This window comes from Jaculus jaculus, chromosome 11 (genome assembly GCF_020740685.1).
Source record: "Jaculus jaculus isolate mJacJac1 chromosome 11, mJacJac1.mat.Y.cur, whole genome shotgun sequence".
In the NCBI taxonomy this organism is placed as follows: domain Eukaryota; kingdom Metazoa; phylum Chordata; class Mammalia; order Rodentia; family Dipodidae; genus Jaculus; species Jaculus jaculus.
The window spans coordinates 102,693,667-102,719,644 of record NC_059112.1 but is presented as its reverse complement, the minus strand read 5'-3'; the positions used below and the strand labels follow the sequence as shown (position 1 = coordinate 102,719,644).

Sequence of the window (25,978 nt, the reverse complement as noted above, 5' to 3'; positions counted from 1 at the left end):
AAGATGGGGGTGTTAACAGTACTGAAATCAGAAAGTGGAGGCAGGCAAAGATCGAATGCTTTAAAGAGATGACAGACAGAGGAGCTGGGGGTCCTTTCTGTATAGGGCAGGCCAGGTCCTCACCCTGCCCAATCGTGTGAGGCTAACATCCTGAGTGGGAGCCCCCATTTGCCTCCCGGACCTGTTTCCCATCCACAAGAGGAGCTTGAGGTCTTGACAGGGATGTCAAGCTGGGTCTTTTGGGGGTGGCATGGCGCACCTAGGAAGCCCTCACTGAGAATCGTCAGTAATTACTAGTACTATTGCTTTGTCCCCACGCTCAGCCCTGCTCAGTTACCCCCCCTCTTTCCAAGTAGTGAGAAACAAACAAGGAAGGACCTCATTAGTCCACCCTAGGGTGTGTGTGGGGGGGACGTAAAAGGAAAGAAAAGCAGTTATTTCTTGGAAGGCAATGAAGACATCACCTCCTCTTCCACCCACCCCCCAGAGGGCCTCAATGTTCCTAATCCCCAAGACAAGCCCAGGCCTCCCCAGCATCCACGCTCTTGGGCAGATGAAAGGTATTGTTAAACATTAGCACATCCACAAAGGAGCAGGTCCCAGGCTGCAGGAGCCACCGGGACTCCTGAAGATGAAGTGGGGCTGGGCCCACGAGGCTGCTTCACCCAGCTGTGACTCCGTTCATCCAGGGCAGACACAGGAGGAGCCACAAAGTGTGTGCCCTGCACCTTTCCTGGTGGCCCACACAGCATCCTAGAGCAACCCTCGCCCCTGGGCTTCTGACAGAGCCACCCCCCACCCCACTCCGGTTTCAGAGGCCCAGGGAAGCAAAGGGAATTGCCCAAGTCATCAGCGCCACCAGGGCCTCTGCCACCACAGACCACAACGCAGCTTTCTGGCTCCAAAAAAAAAAAAAAAAGTACACTAGACAGTGGGGTGGGAAGCAAGAAGCAAAGGTGGCAGACTTCTTCGCCTCTGAAATGGCTAGACAAGCGGGCCACTCCTTCCCAAAATTCGAGGAGCCCCAGCCCGAGCCCCCGCCCTCTTCCTGGAAGTAGTTGTGGTCAGAAAAGCAAAAAAAGTTTCCTCTCTGTCACCCATTTCAAGCAGATGCTGGGTGGACTGCCAAAAAGGCCGGTCTGTGGCCCAGGAGTGGCCTCTTGCCAATCAATCCCTCACTTTTCTCCTCCCTACAGTGGGGACAATATCCCCGCTGACAGGGCTGTCTCCGTGGGATTAGCTGAAGCAGAGGACACCACACACACACACACACACACACACACACACAAACACACGCACGCACGCTCAGCCACAGCAAAACTAGCCCAGCAGTTTTGTCCTCCAGAGCGGCGGGTGGAGCCCTCAGGCGGCCCACCTCCCAGCGCGTGTCCCCCATAGCATCTCAGGAAAAGTTCCCAGACCCTTGTCCACCATCCCAGGACAACAGTTATCCAAAGCACACTTCCCAAGAGAAACCTTGTGAGGCTTTCCTTTTCCTTAAAAAAAAAACTTTCATAATAAAGTTTATTACCTAAACTGGCTTGTAAAAAATATAAAATAGGATTCTGCACAGCAGAAAAATGAAGCCAGAGACCCTCCCCCACCCCTGGTTTGTGCAAAGATACTGGGAATATGTAAACATGGAGAGGTAGGAGTAGAGTTCAGGTCCTGGTCCCAGACACAAGCTGCTACAACCAGGGGGACCCGGAGGGAGCACCAGGAGGAGAGGTCCCCCCCCCCCCAGAGAGGCGGGGAGGGGTCTCCGGCAGAGAGCGGGAGGCGCCTCGTCTCCCAGGCCAACTCCCTCCAACCCAGGCGGGGGAGGATTCCCATGGGTTCCAGGCAAACAACAACAATAATAATAATTAATATAGGAAATAATAAGGCGCCCTAGTTAATGCTGCGGGCCCGGGGGTGGGGAGGAGGCAAGGTTGGGGGACGGGGGCGCGCGTCAGATCTGGAAGGGGAAGGAGCTCAGGTAGTCGCGGAGGACCGGGTTGAGCGGGATGCGCGCCAGGTTCTCGCGGCCCACGGTGGCCACGATGCGCTGGCGACACAGCTCCTGCAGCGGCCGCACGCGGCGCTGGCGCAGCGGGGCCCCGAGCATGCGGCGCGGCGCCGCCACATAGTGCTCCAGCAGCTCGAAGAGGCAGTCGAAGCTCTCGCGGCTGCCGTCCAGGTGGAAGCGGCCGGCCTGGAAGTGCACGCGGATGCTCGTGGGGCCCGAGGCCATCTTCACGCTGAGCGCGAAGAAGCAGTTCCGCTGGCGGCTGTCGCGCACCAGGAAGGTGCCCACGGGCTCGGCGCGCAGCCGCTCGTGCGCCCCGTGCACGCTCAAGGGTCCCCAGTAGAAGCCGCAGGCGTCCAGGAGCGCGCTGGCGCGAGTGATGCGCCGGTAATCCGCGTGCGAGCGGAACGTGCGGAAGTGCGTGTCGCCAGGGGCCGGGGCCGGGACCGGCTGGCAGGGCCTCGGGCGCGCGGGGGCCGAGGACGAGGAGGAGGAAGAAGAGGACGAGGAGGAGGAGGAAGGCTCTGGCCGCCGTCGGGGCTCTGCTGCCGTGGAGATCGCATTGTCGGCTGCCACCTGGTTGCGTGCTACCATCCTACACGAGGGGCCAGCCGGAGGGGTGGGCCATAGCGTCCGAGGCTGCGCTGATGGGGTGGAGGGGGAGAGACAGAAGCAGTGAGCCGAGCGTCCCGGGGGCGCTGGCCAGAAGGGGACGCCAAGCAGGCTCCGGAGAGAAGACCAGAGCCCGGGGACGAGGGCGGGGCAACCAGGTCCGCGTGGCGCCTTGGAGCCCTCGGTGGGCCTATCTGAAAAATGGGCTCTTCCGTCCGTGGAGGCCTTTCCGAGGCCGGTGGAGGGGGGCCGGGGGCGGGGAGTGCCACCTCAGGATCGCGCGGAGAGGGGGGCGTGGAGAGGGAACGGACTCCGGCCGTCCCAGCCCGCAGCTCGCCATCCCGAGGCCGCCGCCTGCTGGGCATTCCGAGAACTGGTGCCCGGGCTGGGCGATTTGGGCAGTGAGGCTCCGCTACGGGAGACCCGCGAGCGCGCGCGCGCGAGCGCGCGCGGAGATGGGTAAGGGCCAGGGGCGTGGTGGCCGCGACGACCCCATCACGAGGTCCCCGAGTCCAGTCCTGTCCTGTGGACGCCCCCCCAACACACACACACCTCCGTCCCCTCCCGCCTCCTCGCCCACTGGCTCGCTCACCTGGCGGCGGGACGCGGGGCGCCGCGAGCAGCGCGGCAGGGGGCTCCGGGGCAGCTCTCGCGCATGCTCCGGGGCCGGGAGCCGTGCAGCTGCCACGGCCGCAGCTCGCTCTGCTGCCGCCCGCCCCTCTGCACCAGGCTTTTAAACTGGCCTGGAAAGAAGCCCCGCCCCGAGCCCCGCCCCCAGGCCACTTTCGCTTTCTCTTTCCTCCGTGGCGCGCGGGCTGGGGAGCGACTCGATCTTCTCCCTTTTCTCCACTCTTCCGCGACCCTCCTAGGGGAGGTCATCTACCCGGGACTGCCTTGGCACCTCTGCATCCGAGGGCTCTGGCTCCGCCCCGAATCTTTCTGCCGGGACTCGGACGTCCCTCCTTTCCCCCCTCCCTCCACCCCTTTGCTCCCGCTACTTTCGTCCCAGATTCCTGCAGCCAGGCGCTTCGGGACGCTCGGGACCGGCGCAGACACTCCTGCTCCGCTCCAGGTGTGTCCACGCCCTCCGGGGCCGGGCTCTGGCCTTGTTTCCACCGAGCCAGCGCCCCCGACTCCCAGCAAGCTCCTCCCTGCCTGCCGCGGTCCTCCCGGCTAAGCATCCTTCAAAAGCCCGACGGGCCCCAGCCCAGCCCACCTCGGCACGCCCGCAGGCCAGTCCTGGACCCACCCTGGGGGGCCGCGCGCCCCTCCCGCCGGCCGCCGTGCCTGGCCCGGGCTCGGGCTTCCCAGGAAGCGGCGGCCAGACCACAGGCTTCAAAGGAAGCCAGAGGCGGCGCGGGAGGGGTGCCTGCGCTCGGGGCCCAGTTCCTCGGAAACCGGGTGGGGCTGGGCAGTGTACCCAGCGGCCTTGACTTGTCCCAGCCTTCTCTGCGCTTCTACTATGGGGCGGCTGGAGAAACTGAGGCTCAGGAAGGGGCTTGTGATTCTAAGTGGCTGGCAGATCCGGAGCTGTAGAAATGGTTCTCACCCGCTTTGTTTCGAGCTGGGGGGGGGGGGGGCAAGGGCTGCTGGGCGCCTCCAGATGAACCCAGCACCAGTTCCCCCTAACCCCCAAAGCGGTGCGCTCTCATCTGTGACTGCAAACGCCCCGCATCCCCCCCTCACCCGCTCATCCCTACTTTATGGGCGCCCTTGGGGAGGTTCCAGCCAACATCTGCCGCGCGCTCCGCACACTTTGGGGCCGGGATGGGGACGCAGTCAGGGATGCCCTCTGGACACTGCGTGGTTTAGCGCTACTGTTTGTCCTAGAAGGCCGTGGAGTAGCTGCCTGGCTGGCGGTGGTTGTGAATGAATGCGGGTTGGGAGCCCAGACTGGAGGTTCCCATGCAAGCGACTCCGCAACTCACACCGGCGCTCAGCGCCCTCTACAGCGGGGCTGTCAGACCGCAGCCCGGCGGCTTCTTTCTTACTCCAAGCCTGAACAGAGCCAGGCCAGAGCCTGCGGTTCTCCCTCTATTCAGAGACTGCCTCAGTTTCCCCAGACCGAGCCCCTGACCCTACATTTCCTTCCAGAACCAGCCTAGCTTGGGTTCCTTGAATTTTGTGTGATTGGGGTTCATGGTGGTCACTGGTAAGGCCTGTATAAAGGGGTTGGGAATAAAGATGCTAGGTTATGCTTGCCAGGGGTCAGGCAACTGTGGCCATTGCTGAGATTTTGATTGGGGGGGGGGCGCGGCAGGGTCACAGCCTTAGCAGGTGATGGGAGGACTCAGATGCAATGAAGGAGGAGAAAGGTCTGGTTTAGAACCCAGGTCCGCCTCCAGCTCTGCCCCTGCTAGCCGGTGATATCGGACATGCAATTCCTTGTCCCTCTGCCTCCGGTTCTGCATCTGTGGGGCATTCAGTGCCCGGTGGGTAAAAATCACGCAGGCTGTAGCTCACAGTTGGCAGAGTGCTTTGGATCCGAGCCCCAGCACCTATAGACTGAGCTTGGTGGGCCATGTACATGTAACCCCAACACTCTATAGGCGGAGGCAGTACAACCAGAAGTTCAAGGTCATCTTCCACTCTATAGTGAGCTTGAGCAATATGAGACCCGTCTCAAAAAAAAAAAAAAGAAGGAAAGATAGAAAGAAAAAAGCAGTTCCCTAGTGTGGGCTTTGCTCCTGTCCTGTTGCTACTGTTCTCCCTGGGGGAGGCAACCTGTGGAAACACAGACACGCGACTGACTTTGTCCTGTATGCCCCTTTTATTATCATTCTCTCTGTGGAACTGGGGATTGAACCGACAGCCTCGTACATACGAGGCTAGCCCTATGTCCCTGAGCTACATCCCCCCAGCCCTACTGTGTTCAGACTGGGGTGGGGGTTTCTGATCCCAAGGCTTCTCTGGAGAGGCAGCTTAGATAGAGGAGGAAGGAATCCTGTTGGGTTACAGCAGCCCCTGAGAGTTGGCATCAGGAGGGCTTGTGCTGGGGTGGGTGGGCCTGGCTGGGCTGGGTTCCTGCAGACCTCAGGCTCCTTGGCCTGTCTTTGCAGGAGGAGTGTCCCCCAGTCCCTTCTGTCCCCCACTGGCAGCTTCAACAGACTCTTGGGAGAGGACGGAACCATGTCCCACCCAGCCCCACCTTCACTTCACTGTGACCAGTCTGCCTGAGCTGACGGACTAAGTGTTTGTTTCATGCTCTTTAAGCTGTTCTTTGGCCCAATGACACGACTTGCCCATTTGACAGATGTGGAAACTGAGCCATATGCCATGCACTTCTCCCTTTCTCCCACTTCTGGTGGTCTCCATGTTGGTCTGTCTGCTGCACAGGAAGTGGAGTAATCCCTGGATGTCCTGAACTGGCTTTCCTACATTCCTAAGCTTAGAAAAGCTTAAGGTCTGGCAGCTAAGTCCCACTCCCCACCTTCCCCTTGTGCCTTCCAGCCCTCAGCCTCAGTTTCCTGGCCAGTTCAATGGGCGTGGTGCCTTCCTCACATCTGACTACATTGCACAACGCACGGTGAATCAGGCCAAGCCTCCAGACGTTTCTCCTCACAGCCACCACTGAGTTACTCAGCGTTGGTTTCATTTTCTGAAGTCCTGAGTTCAAAATGAAACCAAATCCAGATGCCAAAGGGAAACAGAAAGATACTGAGTGGCGATGCCTCTACTGGGCCACGTGGGGCCCTGGACATCGTGTGCCTTGCACAGCCTCAGTGCAAGACACGCAGGATGGCTTCTTTTTCAATGTTTTGTTTGTTTGTTTGTTTTTAATTTATCTGAGAGAGAGGCAGATAGAGAGAGCATGGGCATGCCAGGGCCTCCAACCACTGCAAGTGAACTCCAGAAGGGAGTGCCACCTTGTGCATGTGGCTCTGTGTGTGTACTGGGCAATCAAACCTGGGTCCTTTGGCTTTGCCAGCAAAGGCTAAGCCATCTCTCCAGCCCTACTTGTTTGTTTTTTGAGATAGACTCTTGTGAGTGAAGAAAACTGCTATACAACAGTCTTCCTGCTCGCTAAAGTGCTGGGATCACAGGCATCCACCACTGCTCCTGGCTGCAGCTGAGTCTACAGGCCTCCGTGCCCTGGCAGCAGGGGAAGGGAGGGGAGCCAGATCCTGCTTCTGGGGTGTGTTTTGGTTTCTCTTTCCAGCTTTGGCAACCTTGCTGGGAAGAGCAGTCCATGGTCTGAGTGTGTAATTCTGAAAGTGCTCCTCTGGCCCCTGGTTGGCTCACCCACTGGAGCCCAAAGTGGGAGAGGGCCTGTTTGCTGGGCAGGTCTCAATCTGTCACTCTATTGCTAGGTGCCTCAGAAGATATCATGGTGCTGGAAAGAAGTGACAGGAGTGCTCAGCACTGCAATATCTCTATCACACCTTCCAAGGCTCAGGGTCTAATGCGGAAGAGGTGGCGGAAAGAATGTAAGAGCCAAAGGAAGGGTAGGACTCCTTACAACATGCTCTCCCCAGACACAAAATGGCCTGGAAATCCATGACCTCACAGTGCCTGACACTACCTACACAAGACCATCATAAGAGGAGGAAAAGATCATGACATCAAAATAAAAGAGAGACTGATTGAGATGGGGAGGGGATATGATGGAGAATGGAGTTTCAAAGGGGAAAGTGGGGGGAGGGAGGGTATTACCATGGGATATTTTTTTATAATCATGGAAGTAGTTAATAAGGCGTAGTGGTACATACCTTTAATCCCAGCACTCAGAAAGCAGAGGTAGGAAGATCATCATGAGTTCAAGGCCACCCTGAGACGACATAGTGAATTTCAGGTCAAGCTGAGCTAGAGTGAGACCCTACCTCGAAAACAACGACAACAACAACAACACATTAAGCTGGGTATGGTGGCACATACCTTTAATCCCAGCACTCAGGAGGCAGAGGTAGGTGAGTTCAGCACCACCCTGAGACTACATAGTGAATTCCAGGTTAACTTGGGCTACAGCAAGACCCTACCTTGCAAAACAAAAAAGTATATATTTGAGAGAGAACGAGGGAGGGAAGGAGAGAAAGAGGATGGATGCACCAGGCTGCAAATGAACTCGGGATGCAAAAACCACTTTGTGCATCTAGCTTTACGTGGGTATTGGGAAACTGAACCCAGGCCAGCAGGCTTTGCCAACAAGCCATCTCCCCGGTCCAGTCCCTCAATCTGTCACATTTATTTATTTATTTATTTATTTATTTGAGAGCAACAGACACAGAGAGAAAGACAGATAGAGGCAGAGAGAGAGAATGGGCGCACCAGGGCTTCCAGCCTCTGCAAACGAACTCCAGACGCGTGCGCCCCCTTGTCCATCTGGCTAACGTGGGACCTGGGGAACCGAGCCTTGAACCGGGGTCCTTAGGCTTCACAGGCAAGCGCTTAACCGCTAAACCATCTCTCCAGCCCGCAATCTGTCACTTTTAAACATGTGCCATGGGCAAACTTCACGTGTTTGCTAAGCCCGAGTGTCCTCAGTGCCAGGATGGGGATGAGAACATCTCCATTCCTATAGCACTCAGCAGCTACTTATGAAGACAAAAGGAGTCTTTGGTAAATTCATGTGATCATTTCTGATCATGCTAGGTACCTACAAGAATGTGGGAGACAGGGAGCAACTGTTTATGGGGTGATTGGATATGGCAGACAGGGTGTCTTGAAGGTGACAAACACAGCATCAAGGTCTTTGCCAAGGACCCAGGAGGAAGGAACCCCCACTGCAGAGGCACTGTGGTGAGGGTGACAGGTGTGACTGGTGGTCAGAAAGGAACCAGCACACCTGGTGGAGAGAGGAGAATGTGGGGGCTCAAGCCCAGGGCTCAGTGCCTTATTGGGTGGAGAGTAAGGGTAGAGATTGGCAGTCATGACAAGCCATGGGCATGCCATCCCAGTGCTCAAGAGGCTGAGGCAGGAGGATCCTATGATCAGGCCAACCCTAGGCTACAACATAAGATTTCATCTCAGAAAGGCATGGCTGAGGGCCGGAGAGTTGGCTCAGCAGTTAAGTGCTTGCCTGCAAAGCCCAAGGACCCAGGTTCAATTTCCCAGTACCCCTGTAGGCCAGATGTACGTGGTGGCACATGCATCTGGAATTTGTTTGCAGTTTCTAGAGGCCCTGGCACACCCATTCTCCCTGCCTCTTTCTAAAGTATTAAAAAAAAAAAAAAAAGACATCCTGAGCCTGGCACAAACCTTTAATCTCTGCACTCAGAAGGCTGAAGTAAAAGGATCGATGCAAGTTTGAGGCCAGCCCAGCCTGGGCTAGAGTGAGATCTAAAAAAAAAAAAAAAAAAAAAAAAAAAAAAAAAAAAAAGCTGGGCGTGGTGGCACACATGCCTTTAATCCGAGGCAGAGGCAGGAGGATCGCTGTGAGTTTAAGGCCACCTTGAAACTACATAGTGAATTCCAAGTCAGCCTGAGCTAGAGTGAAACCCTACCTCCAAAAAAAAAAAAAAATCCCCCTCCAAAAAGGAGTCCCCCCCAAATAGGAAACACTGAGCTCCTCTGTGGAGCAACAGCACTCCTAGGTGTGGAGACATCTGCTCTTCAGAGTGACAGTGTCTGCCCACTGCCTTACCTGGAATCTAAAGAGAGACATGCCTAGGGACAGGAATCCCCAGGGGACAAGGAAGGAACATTCACACAAGATTAGGTGAGGAGCTAGGGACAACAGGCTAACTGGCAAAACAGGAGAGACAGGAAGCACATTCCAGACCAGCTGCCCACCCCCTACCCCCTGCGCCCTACGGCTTCATGGAAGCCCTCGCTGGATGCCTTTCTATCAGTCAAAGCCGCCGGGCTCTCAGACCTCTTTCAGCCATGTTTCCTCCACCATGGCTGACCACAAGAGGAAAGGGGCCTTTGCCAAGGGAAGTCCTTGCCCAAGGCAAACTCCGAGCCGCCAGCATATGGTCAGGGACCAGGAAGGAGACTGGCAGCAGAGTCCCCCTGTTTGAATCAAGGCTCTATGTGCGTGTGTGTGTGTGTGTGTGTGTGTGTGTGTGTGTGTGTGTGTGTGTCTTTCCCCTCAGACCAGCCCAGTATGGTGGCGCATGCCTCTCATCCCGCACTTGGGAGGCAGAGGTACCCTGAGAGTACATGGTGAATTCCAGGTCAGGCTGGGCTTGCATGAGACCCTTGCTGGGGGCCCGCACCAGCACCCCACTCTCCAGAGGCCCGAGAGTAAAGACCGCCCTCGAAACCCATGCACCCTTCCCATAGTTTCTGATTTTGAGACTCCAATGGGCCAATGAATGAAACTGTGGCTGATTTTCCTTGGTGCGCCTGTGTACCTGTGTGTGTTTGTACAGACATGTCAGCCTGCGTGCATGCCATGCCTGCATGTGTGCAAAGGGACATGGTATATCTGAGGCGGCTGGGTATGCACGTTTGTGACAAATTTGATTGCCAGTTTGAGAGAAATGTAGGGTGGCTGTGGATGGAGCCTTATGGGCACCTTTTATTTAAATTTTGAGAAAGGGTCTCGTATCCCAGGGGCTGGTCTCACGGGTTATATAGCTTGAGATGACCTTGAACTTCTGATCCTCCTGCCACCTCCCAAGCGCTAAGGTTATCTAGGTGTGTGTCTTCACCTCTGGTTTTATGTCATGCTGGCCATCAGGCCCAGGGCTTCGTGCATGCTAGAGAAGCGCTCTGTCCACTAAACCACACCCTCAGCTCTGGACACAGTAGTTTTATTAGTGGGGGAAAAAAAATGCTGACTCAAGGATTGTCTTCCAGGGAACAAGCTTTAATCCTTGTTGCATAGAAACTGCCATTGTAACATGTTCCTGTGAGAAGGTGGACGTTGTCCCAGCGTTCCCATGGTGATGGCTCGTCTCCTTGGAGTGAAACCGACACAGGAACAATCCCAGGAATACGGCTTCACTTGGACCTGCGCCCTAAAGGGTTAAGAGTGGGGAAGAGGACCCTGAACAGCTGCTGCGCTCCCCTAGACCTGAACTCTCCCCCCCACCTCAGCCACCCACATCCAGGAAGCCACCAGTCAACGCACTGTGGACATCAGATAGTCAGCCACCCTCGGGCCCTGCCTATGGTTCCCCTCTGGCCTGGCCTGCCCCACTCCCAGGCTCCGTCCCTCACCAGGCGTACCTGGGGTCCGCCTCTTTGCCCGCTGAGTCCGAGCCCGCTTGCCCCTCCTGACCCTCTTTCTCTTGATCACTTTCCCTTCTAAGGTCTTTCTGTTCCTGGGGAAGCTGCGGCTGTGGCTGGGCCGCTGGAGAGCGTAGCGGGAGTGCATGGTCTGTTTGGGATGCCTCGCTGGCGGGCCAGGGCTGGGGCTGGAGCTGGAACTCGCGTGGCCAGAGGGGTTGCAACTCCGACAGTGATGGCCGCAGTTGCTCGAGTGGCCTTGAGGCCGAGAGGTGCTGTGGGTGTGGGTGGTGGGAAGGCTCTGCGCCTTGGTGTCCATGGGAGGGCACACTCAGAGGGGCAGTGGCCTCCTCCTCTTCCTCTTCTCCCAGCAGGCCCAGCTTTGGAAAGTCCCCGGCGGCCCCAGTTTATATAGCTAGGGCCAATTGTGATGGCACAGGCCACAGAGGGTGACCGGTGTGGAGCAGCCCTGCCCACTGCCCTCACCCCAGGGTGGGGCAGCCTTCATGGCTCTATGGGCTGTCCCATCTGTGGGTTGAGACTGCACTTAGCCCAGGCCTCAGATCTGCCCCTCTCTCATTTTCAGCCCTGGCATTCGCAGGTTCACATGGTTCACAGCCCAGTCACCCCAGCTCTCCAGAATAGGGACAATAATTGCACCCACCTGGAAGGGAATTGGGCAGGATTGAAGGCATTATGCCACGCAGTTAGTTCAAGCCCAGCCCTCATTTAGCTGTCCATCGGAGCAGCTGACAGAAGCAGCAGCTCTCTTTTTATTCCACTGGGGCCACCTAGTGATGGGCGGTCCTGGCCCTGTCACAGGTCATACAGAGGGCAAGTAGGTAGCTTGGCATCTTGGATGGATTAAGCCACCAGAGTGACTGGGACACCTCCCAAGAGTCCAAGGCCAACTGGCAAGCCTGCCTCCCCAGCAGCCTTTCCAAATTGAGAGTCAAGTTCAAATCCTAGTTTGCACTAAGCTGTGATCTTGGGTGTGGGACACAGTAGATCCCAAGGTCCTCTCTCTTCCCCTGGCATTGTTATGGGCCTGTGAGGCCAGTCCTTGGGTCCTGGACACCTCCTGACTCTACCCATCTTCTCCAGCAGCTAGACTCAGTACTTGGTCCCTGACCCTCAGGGGATCCCTGGGGAAGGCTTTCCTGCTCCCTTGGGTGTCATTCCATCAGAGCCACTCAGGCTCTCTCCGCCAGTCTTCGACCTCCCCAGCCTTGCTCTCGGAAATCCTCCCCTGCTCACACTGGCTGAGCTTCCACCTCACTGGGCACAACTGGCTCTCGCCACAGTACCAGCATTTGCTGTCCTTGGCCTTTGGTCCAAGTTGACTTCTTTTATTTTTTCTGACACAGGTAGCCTAGGGTGGTCTTGAACTCATTATATAGCTGAGAATGACCTTGAACTCCTTCCTGATCCTCCTTCTCCACATTCCAAGTGCTGGGATTCTAGGCGTATACCTCCAAACCCAGCTCTAAAGCCACCACTACTGCTGCTACAAAACCCCTCCTCCTCTTCCTCCTCCTCCTCCCCTTCCTTCTTTTCCTCCTCCTCTTCTTTCTCTTATTATTATTATTTTTTTGAGGCATAGTCTCACTCTAGCCCAGGCTGACCTGAAACTCACTCTTATAGCCCCAGTTTGGCCTCAAACTCACAACAAACCTACCTCTGCCTCATAGGTTCTGGGTTTAAAGGTGTGCACCACCACGCCCAGCTCCAAATTCACTTAATAAACATGTCAGATGCTCACAATGAAAACCGCCTCATTTACTGAGCCCCATCTACTCACTATTAACAGGCAGTTTTGCCTGGATTCCTCCCAGCCCCAGGCAATGGGATGAATGGTGGATCCCCCAAATCTATGTCCGTGCCCCAACTCCTATGGTGGGACCTGCCAATATGACCTCCTAGAAGAAAGGGTCTTCATGGATGTATTTTAACCAAGAATCACTGGGCTGGAGAGATTAAGGTGCTTGCCTCAAAGCCTAAGGACCCAGATTTGATACCCCATGACCCACGTAAAGCCAGATGCACAAGGTGGCGCATGCATCTGGAGTTCATTTGTAGAGGCTGGAGGCCCTTGTGTGCCTATTCTTTCTCTCTCCCTTGCAAATAAATAAATAAATAAATTTTTAAAAATATGAGACAGAGGGCTGGAGAGATGGCTTAGCAGTTAAGTGCTTGCCTGTAAAGCCTAAGGACCCTGATTCAAGGCTTGATTCCCTAGGACCCACATTAGCCAGATGCACAAGGGGGTACATGCATCTGGAGTTCTTTTGCAATGGCTGAGGGCCCTGGTGTGCCCATTCTCAATCTCTATCTGCCTGCCTCTCTCTCTCTCCCCCCCCCCCCGTGTCACTCTCAAATAAATAAAAATGAACAAAATAATTTAAAAACAAATGAGACAGAGCCGGACATGGTGGCACATGCCTTTAATCCCAGCACTTGGGAGGCAGAGGGAGGAGGATCACTGTGAGTTTGAGGCGCCACCCTGAGACTACATAGTGAACTCCATGTCAACCTGGGCTAGAGCGAGATCCTACCTCACACACACACACACAAAAATCATGAGACAGTGCGGGACCAGTTGGATGAGTCCAGTGTCCACTAGAAAATGTCCTCAGAAGAGCTCTCATACATGGACAAGAGAAGCTTCATCACACAAAGGTGACACTGAGGGCTGGAGGATGATCAGGTGCTAGGGCACTTGCCTGGCACGCACCAGGCCCTGGGCTTGGTCCCCAGCACCGCTCAAACATGGAGGTTGAGGTCCTGTATGGACCTCACGCCTGGAGCCGCTGTGAACAGCTCCTGCCTTCCAAACTTCTTGTCTGCAGAACCTTGAGAATGCTGCTTAAGCCACGCAGTGTGTGGGAATTTGCCCAGGCGGCAAACCTGTGCTCGGCCGCACCCCAAAAGAAGACTCTGAGCTTGTGCTACACCCAGGGGACAAGGGGCCTAGGCTCCCGGAGGCTAAGCAGCCAGCAGTAGGACCTCGCCACGGCTCCTGGGAGAGCTGTGCTCAGTGTGCGTCACCCAGTGCCACATGGGGAGACCCTGTCTCTAAAAACAAACAAACAAAAAAAAAAAAAACTATTTTAAAAGCACACCAGAAACAAGGCTGGAGAGATTGCTCAGTGGCTAAAGGCACTCGCTCGCAAAGCTTGATGGCCTGGGTTCAATTTCCCGGTGCCCAGATAAAGCCAGATGCAGTAAGTAACACGTGTGTCTGGAATTTGTTTGCAGTGGCACGAGGCCCTGGTGCACTCATCTCATTGTCTTTCTGATTTCCTCTCTCAAAAACATTTTATTATTTTTATTTTTACTTGCAAGCAAACAGACAGAGAGAAGGGGCATGCCAGGGCCTCTAGTCATTGCAAATGAACTCCAGATGCACATGCCACCTTGTGCATCTGGCTTTACGTGGGCAGTGGGAGTCAAACCTAGCAGGCACTAAGCCATCTCTCCAACCCCTCTCAAAAATATTTTCTTAAAAAATCAGCCAGGCGTAGTGGCGAACACCTTTAATCCCAGCACTCGGGAGGCAGAGGTAGGAGGATCTCTGTGAGTTCGGGGCCACCCTGACACTACATAGTGAATTCCAGGTCAGCCTGAGCCAGAGTGAGACCCTACCTTGAAAAAAAAAGTTAAAAAACAAGCCGGGCATTGTGGCTCACGCCTTTAATCCCAGCACTGGGGAGACAAAGTTAGAGGCCACCCTGAGACTACATAATAAATTCTAGGTCAGCCTGGGCTATAGCTAGAGTGAAACCCTACCTCAAAAACAAACAAACAAACAAACAAAAAATTAAAAACAAGCACCAGAAACGTGTTTGGTGTGAAGCCTCATCCCACTCAGCACTTGTTACTTCTCCAACCCTGACCCAGCAGTTAAGTCTTACTTACCTTTAGGTATTGGAAGGGTTGATTGAGGCTCAGAGACAAATAGGGATTTAAAGTCACACAACTGGCAGAAAAGAAACTGGAAACCAGGTACGCTGAACTCCGTTTCAGCACTTTTTTCCCCCCCAGGGGCACAGGGAACAGGGTCTCATGTAACCCAGGCTGGCCTTGAACTCACCATGTAGCTGAGCTTAACCCCTGATTTTCCTCCCTCTACCTGCGCAGGGTTAGGATCCCGTGAATTACCCCACTCTGCTTTGTTGCATGCACTGCTAGAGACCCTAGCCTCAAGTGAACACATTTGCCCACATTCAGAGCTGCAAAGTGGGGCTGACTCCTGAATCTACAGAGACACCCCTCTTGGCCCAGAGACGGGAGTCTCTGAGACTCCCCAGCAGAGCCCCTTGCACAGCTGCACGCGTGCACGCGTGCGCGCGCACACACACACACACACATGCAGAGAACCCACAGGCAGGCAGGGAAACCAGGAGGGCTGTGCTCCTTGGAGACTGTTTTATTGACTATTTTCTGAAAGTCTTCAGTCCTGGCCCCTCCGGAGCAGCGGCAGGCATCTTCCGCAGGGCAGGCGTCGTGGGTCAGGAGCGCGTCTCCTCGGGCTCGGAGCTTGGCGGGGCCGCGGGTTTGTCTTCCAAGTCCTCCTCCGGCTGCACGGGCTCCATCAGGAGCAGCTTGTCTTGCACCCGGAGCTGCTGCTGTTCCTCCTCCTCTTCCCCTTCCTCTTCCTCCTCCTCCTCTTCCTCTTCCTCCTCTTCCTCCTCCTCCTCTTCCTCCTCCTCACTCTCTGATGACAGGGAGAAGTTGTCCTGACTCACACAGGCCACGAGCTTTTTCAGGGAGGACTCCCGGCGGCGGCTGTGGCCAGTGCTCTGGCCCGAACTGTGGCTGGTGCTGAGTTTGGTGCAGTGGGAACCCATGGCCCACTTCCCTTGGCCCTTCTCTCTGGACTAGGAAGGAGGGAACTGAGGGCCCAGGGAGTGGCTATGAGGCCAGTGGGCGGGGCACTGACCTCACAAAGGGGCTCCTGACACCACCCTCCCCCAATGCAGCCGTCATTCAGGGGGTGCATCATTGGCCCCCAGAAAGTCCTCCTTTGAGCTAGGCTGAGGGTTGTGGGGGAGGTTATTTCTTAGAGGCCAAAAGGGCAATGGACTCCTCAGCCGCCGTCTGTGGATCCTCTGCAGCCTCCTGAGAGAGCAGCACCTATGTCTGTGGTGGTGGTGATGCCCTCGATGTGTCCTCCCGTAGGCCTCCATGCAATCTCCATGACCCAGAAACTACCCAAGAGCTGTTGCCCAGTGGGGGTCAGACTGGACTGGCAGGGATAGAGCTGCCCGACCTACTTTGACAAGTATTTAGCTCAACCTCCAACGCCAGAACTCCCCCGATCAAATCATGGTCCTCCAACATGACTTCCTGTAGCTCCTAATTGGTGCTCTTGAGGGAGATCAGAGTACGCCCCAGGGCCCTCAGCGTGCATGCCAGGCAAGCCTTCTTTCTACCTCTACAGCCCTGGCATCAAAGGTCTTTAAGATGGGGGTTATGACGCAGCCTTGCTAACAGTGACATAGGCGGAGGGGAATTTCCCCCTCAACATGATATCCACCCTTCCTAATGTGGGAAAAAGTTTGGTTGGGTGGCGGGGTGACCTCAGACGCAAGTCTACCAGAAGCCAAGGAGGGTCCTCCCGACCCTATCCCCGCTGTAAGTATCTCTTACTCTACTCTCCTCCCCTGACACTGGTTTGTGCTGTCACACATGGGATCCACCCCTGGGGCTGCCAGCACCCACAGGACCAACACCTCCCTCACTCCTATCCCTTGTACCCTACCCTCTTACGAGTCTTAGGACTCGTGTTTGGGCAGGAAAATGGAGAGAGGTGGCATTTCACCCTATCTCCTCTTTTATGGACCAGGAGGCAGGGGGGGGGGGGGACACCGGGCGTTCCCTGGCAGAATGTGGCCACGGTGCAGGGCACTGGGTAGGAATCACCCCCTCCCCCATCTGTGGCGTTGGCACAAAGAGGCACAGCAGTCAGCGGGTCTCGGGTCAGCATTTATTTGGCAGGTGGCTTTTGCTCATCAGATCTCATGGCTTGTTGGCAGCTCAGGGTTCAGGCATCAACATGGAACGGCGGTGTGGCCTCGCGTGATGTTCCTTGGGCAGGTGACTTCCTTGGCTCTCAGGCAGGGTGGACAGGTCGGGGGGAGGGTCAGTGGTAGTGGTGCCGCCTGCGTCTTCGGCACCTGCATCTCCTCCTGTACCTTCTGCAGCCTGTGGGAAGGAGAAAGCTCTGGTTCTCAAGGGTGCCCGGGGGCGTCTGCATTGGGAATGGGGCCTTTGGAGTTCCTTTTTTCCTGGGGTCAGAGACAGCCCTTGGAGGCTGTCCCGTGGGAGTGGGGGAGGGGCAGCCTTCCTCCCTCCCCGCTTGGGCATAGGTAGCCCTGATGGCAAAGGGGCTGGGGGCTGGCAGGGCCTGACCTCTGCGATGCCGCCTCCTGTGTCGGCAGGAGCGTCTCCTGCGCCGCCTGCAGGACCTGCGCCACCGTCTGTGGATCCTGTGCAGCCTCCTGCGAGAGCAGCGCCTGTGTCTGTGGTGGTGGTGGTGCCCTCGATGTGTCCTCCCGTAGGCCTCCATGCGATCCGGGCTCAGCCCCTGCTCCTGGCCCTCAGACCCACGGTCCTGCCCCGGACGCTCGCTGGGGCTCCTCACACGGTAGCGGACCATGGTGCCGGCCGATCAGGAGGCTGCAGCTGGTCTGGGATGGAAAAGGAGGACTAAGGCCTGCCCACCTGCTCTTGGTGGTAATGGTGGTTTGGCGTGGGGGGGCTTCCCAGGGGCTCCTATATAAAGGGGCAGCCCCACTATGACCCGATGGCCCACCCTTGATTGTCTTCACCCTGGCCCGGGCCCTCTGTAAGGGTGGCTCAGCGCAGGGCCTGTAGCCCAAGGAAGGAAGGGGAAACCCCTTGCCTCACCTGGTTTAAGTAGTGCTACAGCTCAAGCCTTTCATTTCATATGGGCTAGGCAAGCACGCTACCAACTGAGCCAATGTCAATAACTAGCTTTGTGTTTTTAAATATTTTACTTGTTTATTTGAGAGAGAAGAGGGAGGGAGAGAGAGAGAGAGAGAGAGAGAGAGAGAGAGAGTGGGTGCACCAGGGCCTCCAGCCGTTGCAAACAAACTGCAGACGCATCCACCACCTTGTGCATCTGGCTTACGTGGGTCCTGGGGAATCAAACCTGGGTCCTTTGGCTTTTCAGGCAAATGCCTTAACTGCTAAGCCATCTCTCCAGCCCTTATTTTGTTTTGTTTTGGAGGAAGGGTCTTACGCTAGCCAAGGCTGACATGAAACTCACTCTGTAAGCCCAGGCTGGCCTCAAATTCATGAAGATCCTCCTACCTTTGCCTCTGGAGAGCTGGGATTAAGGGGGTGTGTTGCACCGTGCCTGACTTCAATAACTAGCTTATTTTTTGTATCCCTGCCTTCATGTTGCCAGTCATTTCTAGAAGCTTCTTACCCTCTTGGCACGTGAGGACAGTTCGTGAATGAAATGGCAACTGTATCAGCACAATTGTACCACGCACTCATGAATACCCGACATCTGTCTATTAAGATGCTAAATTTGGGCTGGAGAGATGGCTTAGCGGTTAAGTGCTTGCTTGTGGAGCCTAAGGACCCCAGTTCGAGGCTCGATTCCCTAGGTCCCACATTAGCCAGATGCACAAGGGGGCACATGCGTCTGGAGTTTGTTAGCAGTGGCTGGAGGCCCTGGCGTGCCCATTCTCTCTCTCTCTCTCTCTCTCTCTCTCTGCCTCTTTCTCTGTCTGTCACTTTCAAATAAGTAAATAAACATAAAAAAGATACTAAATTTCTCAAGGTCACTCTGTTGATAGTGGTCAGATGGGGTCAGAGTTCAGCTGAAGACAACGTGGCTTCAGAGTCCATTGCCTGTACCCCCACTCCTTTCCAGCCCCAGGACACACTTCTACCCAAAGATGGGTCTTCTCCCACCCAATGCTTCTCTGTACATTAAAAAATATATATTTAAAAGCTGGGTATGGTGGCGCACGCCTTTAGTCCCAACACTCGGGAGGCAGAGGTAGGAGAATCACCATGAGTTTGAGGCCAGCCTGAGACTACAGAGTGAATTCCAGGCCAGCCTGGGCTACAGCGAGACCCTACCTCAGAAAACAAACAAACAAAAAATTATTTATTTGACAGAGAGAGAGAAAGGGCACACCAGGGCCTCTAGCCACTGCAAATGAACTCCGGATGCATGTGCCACCGTGTGCATCTGGCTTTACGTGAGCACTGAGGAATTGAACCCAGATCTCTACTTAACCACTGAGCCATATCTCAAGCCCTCTGTGTACATTTTCTGCATGTATATGTGTGAATGAATGTCTGCATGTGGGTGGGCACACATGTGTGCATGTATGAAGGCCAGAGTTTGTCAGCAGATGTCTTCCTTACTCTCCATCTTAATTTTATAATTTTCTAAATTTTATTTTTAGTTATCTAGAGAGAGAGAGATTGAGAGAATGGGTGTGCTGGGCCTCCAGCCACTGCAGACTCCAGATGCATCCACCACCATGTATATCTGGCTTACATAGGTTCTGGGGAATCAAACCTGGATCTTTAGACTTTATAGGCAAGTGACTTAACCACTAAGCCATTTCTCCAGCCCTCCACCTTATTATTATGATTATGATTATTATTATTATTATGGGGTTTTTTGAGGTGGATCTCACTCTAACTCAGGCTAACCTGGAATTCGCTATGTAGTCTCAGGGTGACCTCAAACTCACAGCAATCCTTCTACCTGCCTTCTGAGTGCTTGAATTAAAGTCGTGAGCCACCATGCCCAGCCTCCACCTTATTTTTTTTTTGTTTGTTTATTCTTATTTATTTATTTATTTGAGATAGACAGAGAGAGAAAGAGGGGAGGACAGAGAGAGAGAGAGAATGGGTGCGCCAGGGCTTCCAGCCACTGCAAATGAACTCCAGACACATATGCCCCCTTGTGCATTTGTCTAATGTGGGACTGGGGAATCGAGCCTTAAACTGGGATCCTTAGGCTTCACAGGCAAGTCTTAACCGCTAAGCCATCTCTCCAGCCCCTCCACCTTATTTTTTGACAAAGGTCTTTGACTGAACCTAAAGCTCATTGATTCAGCTAGATTACCTAGCCAGCAAGGCTTAAGATTCCTTCTGTCTCAGCTTCTCCAGTGTTAAGATTACAAGCTTTAAACTGGGTGTTGGGGATCCAAACTCAGGTCCTCATGTTTGTTCAACAAGCATGCACACTTCCCACTGAGCCATCTCCCTGACTCCTGTCTATACTTTTATTTAAGAGAGAAAGAGGCAGATAGAATGGGCCTCTAACTAGCTGCTGCAAATGAATTCCAGATGCATGTGCCACCTTGTACATCTGTCTTATGTGGGTCCTGGAAAATTGAACGTGGGTCCTTTGGCTTTACAGGCAAGTGCCCCAACTGCTAGGCCATCTCTATGGCCTTTTCTTTTTTTCTTTACAGGGGTACCTTTTTGAAACAAGGTCTCATGTAACCTAGGCTGGCCTCGAACTTTCCATATAGCCAAGGATGACCTTGAACTTCAGATCCTTCTACCTCTACTTTTTTTTTTTTTTTTTTTTGGCTCACAATGACTTTAACTGTGATCTCCTAAAATCATAAAAATGGTCCATCCTGGGGCTTAGCATGTGTAAGGATCTGGGTTCCATCCCCAACACCAGAAAAACAAACAGGCTATCCATACTAATGTTGTGCCGTGGGCCATTTCCACACATGACCACATCAAGTTCCTTGTATCCACTGAAGGTTCCAGACAAAATAAAGCCATCTGTCAGGGATGTCCAAATCTTAATCCCTGAACCTGCGACCATGTCACCATGCATGCCAGGCCTCTGAAAGCTAGGAAAGGCCAGAGGGACAGGTCGCTTTTCTCCCAGAGAGAATTCTAGAAGGAAGCAGCCCTGCTAACACCTTCATTTTAGCTTTATAAAACTCTTTGGTCGTGGGCGGGGGAGGGAGGGGAGTTGTTAAGGATATAGCTCAGTAGGTTGAGGGCTTACCTAACATGCACAAAGCCCTGGGTTCAAACAGGGCATGGGGGAGCACACCTGTAGTCGCAGCATTCAGAAGGTGGACACAGGAGGTACAGGCCAAGTTCCCACCCACATAAAGCCAGATGCATAAAGTGGTGCATGTGTCTGCAGTTCTTTTGCAGCAGCAAGAGGCCCTGGCATACCCAATACCCATTCTCTCTCAAGTAAATAAATACAATTTTTTTTAAGATGGTTAATTAAAGCCAGGCATGGTGGTACACACCTTTAATCAAAGCACTCCAGAAACACAGGTAGGGTGATCACTGTGAGTTTGAGGCCAGAATGGAACTAGAGTGGATTCCAGATAAGCCGAGGCTAGAGTGACTCTGCCTTGAAAACCAACCCCCTCAAAAAAAAAAAAAAAAAAAACTTTGACCTGTGATGCTAAGGAGGTAATAAATTTGCGTAAAACTGCAAAGTTTGGAGTGATTTGTTACTGCGGCCCCGAGAAGCAAGTACAACCTTACAGGACTCTTACAACAAACTTGTGTTTCTGTGCTGAGGATGGAGGCAAACTGTCAAAAGTTGCTAAAAACATAAAGGGGGGAAAAAAAATAGTGTGTCAAGCATGGTGGCACACGCCTTTAATCCCAGCTGAGGCAGGATGATCACTGTGAGTTTGAGGCCACTCTGAGACTATGTAGTGAATTCCAGGTCAGCCTGGGCTAGAATGAGACCCTACCTTGAAAAACAAAAAATAAATAAATAAAAACTAAAAGAAAGACTGGAGAGATGGCTTGCCTGCAAAGCCAAAGGACCCCGGTTCAATCCCCCAGGACCCACATAGACCAGATGCACAAGGTGGCGTATGCATCTTGAGTTCATTTGCAGTGGCTGGAGCCCTGGTGCACTCATTCTATCTGCCTCTTTCTCTATCTCTTAAATGAATAGCTCTAAAAAATTTAAAAAAAAAAAAAAAAACACAAAAAGAGATGGGGAGATGGCTCAGCAGGTAAGAGCACTTGCTGGGCACGCATGAAGACCTGGCTTCACTGGTTAAGGTGTTTGCCTGCAAAGCCAAAAGACCCAAGTTCAATTCTCCATGACCCCCATAAGCCAAATGCACATGGTTGTACATGCCTCTGGAGTTCCCCCCATTCTCCCTACCTCTTTCTCTTTCAAATAAATAAATACAAAGGGATGTGTGGGGGTGGGGCAGGGGAGATGGCTCAGGGGTTAAAGTATTTACCATCTGATATTGTCTGGCCTCAGTGCATATGTGTGCGTGGGGCACGTGTATCTGCGCACACACATACACGTACACTAAAAATAAAAAAGTTCATTCATAAGATGTGTCAGCCATATCAAGCCTCCTGGTTTTTTCAAATGATCTTTGTTGGGCTGGAGAGATGGCTTAGTGATTAAGGTGCTTGCTTGTGAAGCCTAAGAATGTGCGTTTGAATCTCCAGGTCCCACGGAAGCCAGACACACAGTGATGCAAGCGGGCAATGTTTCGCACATGTGCACAAGGGGGCGCACGTGTCTGGAGTTCATCTGCAGTGGCTGAAGGCCCTGGTGCACCCATTCTCTCTCTCTCTCTCTCTCTTTATCTCTCTTTCTGCTTCTTTCTCTCAAAAATTAAAATTAAAATTAAATTAAAATAAAGATCTTTGTTCTTGCATTGGACCCTCGCTGATCAAGACCCTGACCCTAATCACATTGCAAAGACTTCCTTACAATGCTTGGTGACGTGGCCACGGGCTCAATGAGTGTACCCAGGCATCCCTGGGGCAAAGGTTTCTTCTCCACGACAGGGAAATGGAGTTTTCAATGGGTTGGGGACAGTGACCCCACCTGAAGTAAATGACGGCAGCCTGACAGTGTCACTGTGAAGCTGGAGAGCCTATCACAAAGGCATTTTGAGGAGCATTTCACAGAAGTGAGCCCTGGAGCTACTAGTTACTGATGTGTAATGTGACCCAGAGTCTATGACAGACCCTCAGACAAACCTACTGGGACTTATGTTTATTTTGCATGTGTGTGTGTATTTGTGTGTGTGTGTGTGTGTGTGTGAAGTGTGTCTGCACCAGGGTCTCTTGCCACTGCAAATGGGATACCAGACACGTATATGTTTTTGAGTCTGGCTTTACATGGGTGGCTGGGCGTTTGAACCTAGGCTGACAGGCTTTGCAAGCAAGGGCTTTTAACTACTGAACCATTTCCCCAACCCTTTTTTTTTTTTTTTTTGTTTTTTCGAGGTAGGGTCTCACTCTAGCTGAGGCTGACCTGGAATTCACTATGGAGTCTCAGGGTAGCCTCGAACTCACAGCAATCTACCTACCTCTGCCTCCCAAGTGCTGGGATGAAAGGCATGCGCCACCACGCCAGGTTTAAATTTTGCGGGGGGAGAGAGAGAGAGAGAGAGAGAAAGATTTGGCACACCAGGGCCTCCGGTTGTTGCAATCAAACTCCACTTTGTGCACACGTGAGACCTTGTGCTTACGTCACCTGTGTGTCTGGCTTATGTGGCATCTGGGGAGTTGAACATGGGTCCTTAGGCTTCAGGCAGGCAGGTTCTTTAACCGCTGAGTCATGTCTCCAACTCTCCCGGCTCTTTTTTTAAAGGCTTTTCCTAAAATTTTATCATATGAGAGAAAGAGGCATATGTAGAAAGAATGGGCTCACCAGGGCCTCTAGCCACTGCAAACAAGCTCCAGACGCATGTGCCATCTTGTATATCTGGCTTACATGAGTACTGGGGAATCGACCCTGGGTCCTTAGGCTTCACAGGTAAGTGCCTTAACCACTAAGCCATCACTCCAGCCCTATCCCCAGTCCTTCTAAAAAATATTTGCACTTTCACGTGTGTATGGGCACACTAGGGTTCTCTTACCGCTGCAAACAGATGTGCCACTTTTTTGTTTGGTCTTTTACATGAGTACTTGGGAATCGAACCCAGGCCAACAGGCTTTGCAAGCAAGTGCCTTTAACCACTGAGCCATCTCTCCTCAGCCCACATGTCACTGGCTGTAGGCCCGGTGTGCCTCTTAGGTTGAGCATACTATCTCATGTTAACCCTGGTGACAGAGTTCACCTCCATCATGGAGCTGTTGACTGTGTTGCTAAAAGCACTGCTCGCCTGATACAAAGACAAGTCGTTACACTGGACCCCAATGGGGGCTTGGATAGGACTTATAATCTATGTGGTACTTTGGGGTAACTGGGAAATGAACTGGATAGGGGCCCCAGGTCCCTCAAGACAGAGGCCGCCCTCATACCTGCCAAGCCTGATGGTAAAGCCTGCCGCCCAGCCATTCAAGACTTGTCACCGAATGGTCAAAAGGCCTAGGGGCCCTCAGCCTGCACATTCCCTGAGGAGTAGCTCTTCCTCGCCACTTGGTTTTGCTCTGCCCCCTGCCCAGCGTCACTCAGGACCCCCTTCCTAGCATCGCTGCACTCTTGATCCCTCCCCATTCCCAGGCCCCGTCCCTGACCCACAGACCGAGAGGCACAAATGGAATGATTTTCCAACATTTATTGACAGGTGGCATTGTGTGTTAGCAGGCTCCTGTTTTTCTTTCGTCGGACGGTGGCATTTTCAAGATGTGGTACGAGGGTCTTGAAGTCTGGCAAAATTAGGCAGGAGTGTGATGGACGTGCTATTTTGTTCATCTAGTATCTTCTACACCTCAGGTATGTGCGGCGGCAGCACCCTGAGTGGGGGAAAGTGAGAATTAAGAGAAGAGACCCCAGGCTGTACCGAGACCCCACAAGCCCCAGCCCCAGCGGGTCCCCAACTCACTCCTGGCTCGCCTCCGCCGACAGCACCGCCTCCGTCTGCGGCATCTGCGCCTGCGACGGCGGCATCTGCGCCTGCTTGGGCTGCGGCAGCATCTGTATCTGGCCATGGTGCTGGACTTGGCCGGGAGCTGGCACAGAGCAGGGGGCACCAACTGGGTTGAGCCAGCCAACCTGTGAGCAGGTGGAACTTTGGGCTGCAGCAGGGGCCTGTGCACCCTGCTCCTTATATAGACTCGGGGCCCCCTCTCCCTGGGCATTGTGAGGTTAACGAGTGCCAGGACCTCACAGACCATGGCCAGAGTTGGCCTTCACCATGTCCAAATATGGGCATAAAAGGGGAGGCCCACTACTGGCTTCGGGGCTTGTGTCACAGTCAAGGGGTGACAAGGACACCCTCTCATTCAGCTAACAAAATGCCAACGAGGGGCTGGAGAGATGGCCCGTATCTCACTAGACACACATATATATATATATATATACACACTGGTATTTAAAAAAAGACATTTTGGGCTGGAGAAATGGTTTAGTGGTTAAGGCATTTGCCTGCAAGGCCAAAGAATCCTGGTTCTCTTCCCCAGAATCCAAGTAAGCCAGATGTACAATGGGGAGCACGCATCTGGAGTTCGTCTGCAGTGGCTGGAAGCCCTGGTGTGTCCATTGTCTCCCCCTCCCCGACCTCTTTCTCTCTCTCACTTAAATAAATAAATATATATATATACATATACATATTTGGTTTTTCGAGGTAGGGTCTCACTTTAGCTCAGGCTGACCTGGAATTCTGTATGTAGTTTCAGGATGGCCTCAAACTCACAGTGATCCTCCTACCTCTGCCTCCTGAGTGCTGGGATTAAAGACGTGCGCCACCAAGCCCGGCAAATATATATTTTTTAAATGCCAGTGAGGGCTGGAGAGATGGCTTAACAGTTAAGCGCTTGCCTGTGAAGCCTAAGGACCCAGGTTCGAGGCTCGATTCCCCAGGACCCACATTAGCCAGATGCACAAGGGGGCGCACGTGCCTGGAGTTCGTTTAAAATGGCTGGAAGCCCTGGTGTGTTCCCTCTCTCCCTCTCTCTCTCTCTCTCTCTCTGTCGATCTCAAATAAATAAAAATAAACAAAAAATATTTTTTTTTCCTTTTTTTTTTTTTTTTGGTTTTCGAGGTAAGGTCTCACTCTAGCCCAGGCTGACCTGGAATTCCCTATGGAGTCTCAGGGTGGCCTCGAACTCACAGTGATCCTCCTACCTCTGCCTCCCGAGTGCTGGGATTAAAGGCATGCGCCACCACGCCCGGCTACAAAAAATATTTTAAATACCGGTGAGAACCTACTACATGCTAGTTTCTGGGCTGGACATTTCAACTCAGCTATAGGTAATGACTTTACCAATCAAAACCAGAATTGTGAAAAATCATACAGACATACCTTTAAACTTCTTGGA

General features: G+C 53.4%; 4 protein-coding genes across 5 annotated transcripts; all 4 read right to left on the bottom strand.

Annotated features, from left to right (window-relative positions):
• Window positions 1-1,491: 1,491 nt before the first annotated feature.
• Socs1 (suppressor of cytokine signaling 1) lies at window positions 1,492-4,490 on the bottom strand. 2 transcript variants are annotated; one of them, XM_045130425.1, is made up of 2 exons: window positions 4,321-4,490; window positions 1,492-2,652 (listed from the first exon to the last, which is right to left on the bottom strand). In XM_045130425.1, the coding sequence occupies exon 2, from the start codon at window positions 2,600-2,602 to the stop codon at window positions 1,952-1,954; it is 651 nt and encodes a 216-aa protein (XP_044986360.1). In that variant the 5' UTR covers window positions 2,603-2,652; window positions 4,321-4,490; the 3' UTR covers window positions 1,492-1,951. The 2 variants fall into 2 exon arrangements, with proteins under 2 accessions (XP_044986360.1, XP_004652317.1); XM_004652260.2 differs by lacking the exon at window positions 4,321-4,490 and adding an exon at window positions 3,213-3,258.
• A 5,855-nt stretch (window positions 4,491-10,345) lies between these two features.
• Tnp2 (transition protein 2) lies at window positions 10,346-11,054 on the bottom strand. The gene is made up of 2 exons (XM_004652037.1): window positions 10,736-11,054; window positions 10,346-10,464 (listed from the first exon to the last, which is right to left on the bottom strand). Exons 1-2 carry the CDS (start codon window positions 11,052-11,054, stop codon window positions 10,346-10,348), a joined length of 438 nt encoding a protein of 145 aa, XP_004652094.1.
• A 4,153-nt stretch (window positions 11,055-15,207) lies between these two features.
• Window positions 15,208-15,585, bottom strand: Prm3 (protamine 3). The gene has a single exon (XM_004652038.2). The coding sequence runs from the start codon at window positions 15,583-15,585 to the stop codon at window positions 15,247-15,249; it is 339 nt and encodes a 112-aa protein (XP_004652095.1). The 3' UTR covers window positions 15,208-15,246.
• A 1,295-nt stretch (window positions 15,586-16,880) lies between these two features.
• Window positions 16,881-17,396, bottom strand: Prm2 (protamine 2). The gene is made up of 2 exons (XM_004652039.2): window positions 17,150-17,396; window positions 16,881-16,942 (listed from the first exon to the last, which is right to left on the bottom strand). Exons 1-2 carry the CDS (start codon window positions 17,394-17,396, stop codon window positions 16,881-16,883), a joined length of 309 nt encoding a protein of 102 aa, XP_004652096.2.
• Window positions 17,397-25,978: the final 8,582 nt, after the last annotated feature.

Excerpts from the sequence above, each read along its gene's own strand:
- Socs1 (XM_045130425.1), bottom strand. The coding sequence starts at position 2,602 with ATGGTAGCACGCAACCAGGTGGCAGCCGACAATGCGATCTCCACGGCA.
- Tnp2 (XM_004652037.1), bottom strand. The coding sequence starts at position 11,054 with ATGGACACCAAGGCGCAGAGCCTTCCCACCACCCACACCCACAGCACC. Across the intron at positions 10,465-10,735 it reads GGCAAAGAGGCGGACCCCAG|GAGACGAGCCATCACCATGG; the intron begins GTACGCCTGGTG and ends TTTCACTCCAAG.
- Prm3 (XM_004652038.2), bottom strand. The coding sequence starts at position 15,585 with ATGGGTTCCCACTGCACCAAACTCAGCACCAGCCACAGTTCGGGCCAG.
- Prm2 (XM_004652039.2), bottom strand. The coding sequence starts at position 17,396 with ATGGTCCGCTACCGTGTGAGGAGCCCCAGCGAGCGTCCGGGGCAGGAC. Across the intron at positions 16,943-17,149 it reads CAGGAGGCGGCATCGCAGAG|GCTGCAGAAGGTACAGGAGG; the intron begins GTCAGGCCCTGC and ends TCCTTCCCACAG.